A 6,000-nucleotide genomic window follows, 5' to 3' on the forward strand; every position below is an offset into this window, starting at 1 on the left:
TAAATTAACTCACATAAAGTAGTGCCAGAGTAAGGACTAGACAAACTGAATAGTTTCTCATGATCATTGATCAGAAAATATCAGCCCCCTTTGGGATGTGCATGCGGCTGGAGATCGAGAGACAATAGACAATAGACAATAGGTGCAGGAGTAGGCCATTCGGCCCTTTGAGCCAGCACTGCCATTCAATGTGATCATGGTTGATCATCCACAATCAGTACCCCGTTCCTGCCTTCTCCCCATCTTTAAGAGCTCTATCAAACTCTCTCTTGAGAGCATCCAGAGTACCGGCCTCCACCGCCCTCTGAGGCAGAGAATTCCACACTCACAACTCTCTGTGTGAAAAAGTATTTCCTCACCTCTGTTCTAAATGGCTTATCCCCCTTATTCTTAAACTGTGGCCCCTGGTTCTGGACTCCCCCAACATCGGGAACATGTTTCCTGCCTTTAGCGTGTCCAAACCCTTAATAATCTTAGATGTTTCAATAAGAGATCTTCTTTCTAAATTCCAGAGTGTACAAACCCAGCCGCTCCATTCTATCAACATATGACAGTCCCGCCATCCCGAGAATTAACCTTGTGAAACCTACCCTGCACTCCCTCAATAACAAGAATGTCCCTCAAATTTGGAGACCAAAACTGCACACAATATTCCAGGTGTGGTCTCACTAGGGCCCTATACAACTGCAGAAGGACCTCTTTGCTCCTCTACTTAACTCCTCTTGTAATGAAGGCCAACATGCCATTCGCTTTCTTCACTTCCTGCTGTACCTGCATGCTTACTTTCAGTGACTGATGAACAAGGACCCCCAGATCCCGTTGTACTTCCCCTTCTCCTAACATGACACCATTTACATAATAATCTGCCTTCCTGTTTTTGCCACCAACGTGGATAACCTCACATTTATTAACATTAAACTGTATCTGCCCAATCACCCAACCTGTCCAAGTCATCCTGCATTCTCATAGTATCCTCCTCACAGTTCACCCTGCCACCCAGCTTTGCGTCGTCTGCCAATTTGCTAATGTTACTTTGAATCCCTTCATCTAAATGATTAATATATATTGTAAATAGCTGCGGTCCCAGCACTGAGCCTTGCGGTACCCCACTAGACACTGCCCGCCACTCTGAAAGGGACCCGTTAACCCCTACTCTTTGTTTCCTGTCTGCCAACCAATTTTCTATCCATGTCAGCACCCTACACCAATACCATGTGCCCTAATTTTACCCACTAATCTCCTATGTGGGAACTTATCAAATGCTTTCTGAAAGTCCAGGTACACTACATCCACTGGCTCTCCCTTGTCCATTTTCCTAGTTACATCCTGAAAAAATTCCAGAAGATTAGTCAAGCATGATTTCCCCTTCGTAAATCCATGCTGACTCGGACCAATCCTGCTACTACTATCCAAATGTGCTGCTATTTCATCTTTTATAATTGACTCCAGCATCTTCCCCACCACCAATGTCAGGCTAACTGGTCTATAATTCCCTGTTTTCTCTCTCCCGCCTTTCTTAAAAAGTGGGATAACATTAGCTACTCTCCAATCCGCAGGAACTGATCCTCAATCTATAGAACATTGGAAAATTATCACCAATGCAATCACAATTTCCAGAGTTACTTCCTTAAGTACCCTGGGATGCAGACCATCAGGCCCTGAGGATTTATCAGCCTTCAGTCCCATCAGTCTACCCAACACCATTTCCTGCCTAATGTGGATTTCCTTCAGTTCCTCCGTCACCCCCGATCCTCTGGCCACTAGTACATCAAGAAGATGGTTTGTGTCCTCCTTAGTGAAGATGGATCCAAAGTACCTGTTCAACTCGTCTGGCATTTTCTGGTTCCCCATAATAAATTCACCCTTTTCAGTCTTCAAGGGTCCAATTTTTGTCTTAACTAATTTTCCCCTCTTCACATACCTAAAGAAGCTTTTACTATCCTCCTTTATATTCTTGGTTAGCTTACCTTCGTACCTCATCTTTTCTCCCCGTATTGCCTTTTTAGTTATCTTCTGTTCCTCTTTAAACGTTACCCAATCCTCTTGCTTCCTGCTAATCTTTGCTACGTTGTACTTCTTCTCTTTTAATTTTATACTGTCCCTGACGTCCCTTGTCTGGGACAGTATAACGTCGCCTATTTCCTTCGCTCCATAGATGCTGCTGCACCCGCTGAGTTTCTCCAGCACTTTTGTCAACCTCAGGCTTACCTGGGTGCAGGAAGGTTCGATATTGCCACAGAAACTGTTGGGCCCAATTTGGAAATAACAAATTAAATGTGAGGAAATATTTTCAAGTTGAAACTGTTCCTCTCAGGATTGGGAGAAGTTTATCTTGGGAAACGTGGAATTTGCCGTAAAGGAACTCGTGGTTTATAAAGAGGCTTCCTGCCCCCAACCTTTGCCCAATGTCCATTCGGAGAAGCATTTCAGCCAGGATCCCTGCTCCTCATGACCAACCACTCACTCCCACGTCAGAGAATTAGGACAGAGGTTGGATATCCTACCCTCCTCGACTGTCAGTAACTGCTACACTGGAGAGAAGCAATGACTCCTAGTTCCTGCTCACAATCTCTGCCCAGTTACCTGCTGCCCACTGGTTGAGAATAGCCCTGAGCTTGCTCAATGTCCTCTACAGATGTACACACACGTGTACAGCATGTACTACACACATGAATACAGGATGGAACACACATGTGCAGGATTGTTACTGGTCATCGTGACAGTGAGATGCATCACTGACCCCTCTCTCTCCCAGACTGCTGTGTGATCTCTCCCTCTCTCCCCCCCTCCCCCCTCCCCCCCCCCTCCTCCCCCCTCCCCTCTCCCTCTCCCTCTCCCTCTCCCTCTCCCTCCCCTCTCTCGCCCTCCCCCCCACTCTCCCTCTCCCTCTCCCTCCCCCCCCCCCTCCCCCTCTCCCTCTCCCCTAACCCTCACCCTACCCCTACCCCTCCCTTCCCCTCCCCCTCCCCCTCTCCCTCCCCCTCTCCCCCCCTCCCCCTCCCCTTCCCCTTCCCCTCCCCCTCCCCCCCTCTCCCTCCCTCCCTCCCCCTGTCCTCTCCTCTCCCTTCCCCTCCCCCTCTCCCTCCCCCTCTCCCTCCCTCTTCCCCCCCTTCTCTCCCACCCCCCGCTCCTCTCTCCCTCCCTCCCTCTCTCCCCTCTCTCCTCTCTCACTCTTCCTCTCCTCTCCCTCTCTCTCTCCCTCTCCCTCCTCCCTCTCCCTCTCCCTCTCCCTCTCCCCCTCTCCCTCCCCCCCCTCTCCCTCTCTCCCCCCCCCTCCCCCCCTCTCCCCCTCCTCTCCCCCCCCCCCCTCCCCCTCCCCCCTCCCCCCCCCTCTCCCTCTCCCTCTCCCTCTCCATCCCTCTCTCACACTCTCTCTCTCCCTCTCCCCCACAGACTGCTGTGTGCACTGTATCCTGGCCTGCCTCTTCTGCCAGTTCCTCACACTGTGCAACATCGTGCTGGACTGTGCCACATGTGGATCGTGTAGCACCGACACCTCGTGCTGCTTCTGCTGCGGCTCCGAGGAGTGCGCGGCGTGCGACCTGCCCTGCGACCTGGACTGCGGCATTGTGGATGCTTGCTGCGAGTCAGCCGACTGCCTGGAGATATGCATGGAGTGCTGCGGTCTCTGCTTCTCCTCCTAAATGTGAATCCTGGGGGAGCCCGCACTCTGGCCCTCGCAGAGGCTGGAGCTGCACCCTTGGTGGTTGAGGAAGCCTCCCGGGTCCCCCACCACCACCGGCGAGGAGCGGCCCGCAAATCTCTTTGACCCAAGACAGACACACGGTGGTGAAGGCGGAAAGATGAACGGATGTGGTCATGATGTTAGTGACCGCTACCTCAGTCTTTGTTTGCAGGGTAGAAGATTTGTCAAAAGCTCAAACTCTCCAATCAATCTTCAAAGCTCTTTGTCAACACACCTGTTGAAATATTCCTCGGACAATCTCGTGGAATCCACACTTCTTTTCAAGGGGCAGGATCCTGGTGTTTCCAGTTTGGAGGTGGAGCAGTGAAGAAGGTTTTGTAGGTGGATGGTTATTGAGGGCGAGCCAGTCACACCGCGAGTGAGAACTCGTAAAGAACTGCAGGTGTTTAAGAAGGAACTGCAGATGCTGGAAAATCGAAGGTGGACAAAAGTGCTGGAGAAACTCAGCGGGTGCAGCAGCATCTATGCAGCGAAGGAAATAGGCAACGTTTCGGGACGAAACGTTGCCTATTTCCTTCACTCCATAGATGCTGCTGCACCCGCTGAGTTTCTCCAGCACTTTTGTCTACCAAAGAACTGCAGGTGCCAGTTTACAACAAAAAGATATAAAGCGTTGGAGTAACTCAGCGGGTCAGGCAGCATCTCCGGAGAACATGGATAGGTGACGTTTCGGGGTCCGGACCTTTCTCAACCCTCCTTGTTGCCCCAACACCTCCCGCCCACATTGTCCCACCTGGACTCGCAACTATCCCCTCCCCCTCCATTCCTCCCTCTAGCTTCACAATTCGCAACGCTTCAAAGAAAAGGAACGGGTGAAGAAAAGTCAAGACCTTTCTTCAGACTGAGGGTCAGGGGAGAGGGAAACTAGAGATATGGAAGGCTAAGGTGTGAAAATGACAGATCAACGCAGCCGATGTGAAGGAGAAGTAGAACGGTTCATTGTTAGCTGAGGGGAAGGTGACAAGGAGGCAAACAAGCAGCAAAATTAATCAGAAGGTCAGTGAAACTAGTCAGAGAACTTGGGTGGGGGAGGGATGGAGAGAGAGGGAAAGCAAGGGTTACTTGAAGTTAGAGAAGTCAATATTCAACACATACAGTGGAAGTTATGTTCCTACGCATTGACTTTGATGCTCTCCATTACCTTGTCAACTGAGACTAAACTGTGGGTGTGGGAAGCTGCCTGGCCACAGCCAAGTCCGACTTTCTCCAGCTCTCCAACCCCTATTCCAATACCAGAAAGAGAGAATTTATACTTAGATTATTTTTAGATTATGATTAGGTTTATTCTTAGAATAAAGGGCAGGTCATTTAAGACTGAGGTGAGAAAAACACATTTTCACCCAGAGAGTTGTGAATTTATGGAATTCCCTGCCACAGAGGGCAGTGGAGGCCAAGTCACTGGATGGATTTAAGAGAGAGTTAGATACAGCTCTGGGGCTTGTGGAGTCAAGGGATATGGGGAGAAGGCAGGAAGGGGATATTGATTGGGGACGATGGCCATGTTCACAATGAATGGCGGTGCTGGCTTGAAGGGCCGAAGGGCCTCCTCCTGCACCTATTTTCTATGTTTATGTAATTCCAGGGGTGTTCAGCAGGTCAAGCAGCGTCTGTGGGGCAAGAAACAAAATGAACACTCTAGGTCGATGATCTTTCATAGAACTATGATAACAGGTTGTGATGAAAGGTCATTGATGTGAAGCATCATGTGTGTGTGTGTCTCTCTCTCTGTAGACGCTGCCTGACCTGCTGTATATCCCCATCATTCTCTCTGTTTGCTCCTAAACAGGTTTGCCAAGTAGCCATTGTGACCAGGTCCCTCGGCCCAACAAGGTTCACGCAATTACATTTGACTCAATCATTGACCTATCTGTAATCACATCTTCTTTGTGTGATCCAGTGCCCATCAGTAGGAAATAAACTGCCCACAGCACACACTTTCATATTTCTAACCTTAATCACATCTGACCGCGTGGTTTGATGACAGGCGTGACATAGATGACCACATTTCTCTTTGATCTGTGATAATAATCTCCTGGGAAATTCTTGGGACTCGGCGCATGTTAATGTGCGATGAATGAGAAAATAATACAAAGTTTTATAACGAGGTATCAACGTGACTTGATGGATGTGATTAAAAGAAAAGCAGAAAGAAGCCAAGTATGTTTATCAGAGGGCGGTGGAGGCCGGTTCTCTGGATGCTTTCAAGAGAGAGCTAGATAGAGCTCTTAAAAATAGTGGAGTCAGGGGATATGGGGAGAAGGCAGGAACGTGGTACTGATTGTGGATGATCAGCC

At 49.5% G+C, this 6,000-nt stretch overlaps 1 protein-coding gene across 1 annotated transcript in view; it reads left to right on the forward strand.

The window, feature by feature from the left end:
* mdfi (MyoD family inhibitor) overlaps window positions 1-4,175 on the forward strand; it is a 101,136-nt gene extending 96,961 nt beyond the window's left edge. The window contains exon 4 of the mRNA XM_055654370.1: window positions 3,394-4,175. Within this exon, the coding sequence (XP_055510345.1) occupies window positions 3,394-3,644 (251 nt within the window). The 3' untranslated portion in view covers window positions 3,645-4,175. The remainder of the gene's footprint in view (window positions 1-3,393) is intronic.
* The last annotated feature ends 1,825 nt before the right edge of the window (window positions 4,176-6,000 follow it).

This window comes from Leucoraja erinacea, chromosome 24, assembly GCF_028641065.1.
Source record: "Leucoraja erinacea ecotype New England chromosome 24, Leri_hhj_1, whole genome shotgun sequence".
Taxonomy (NCBI): domain Eukaryota; kingdom Metazoa; phylum Chordata; class Chondrichthyes; order Rajiformes; family Rajidae; genus Leucoraja; species Leucoraja erinaceus.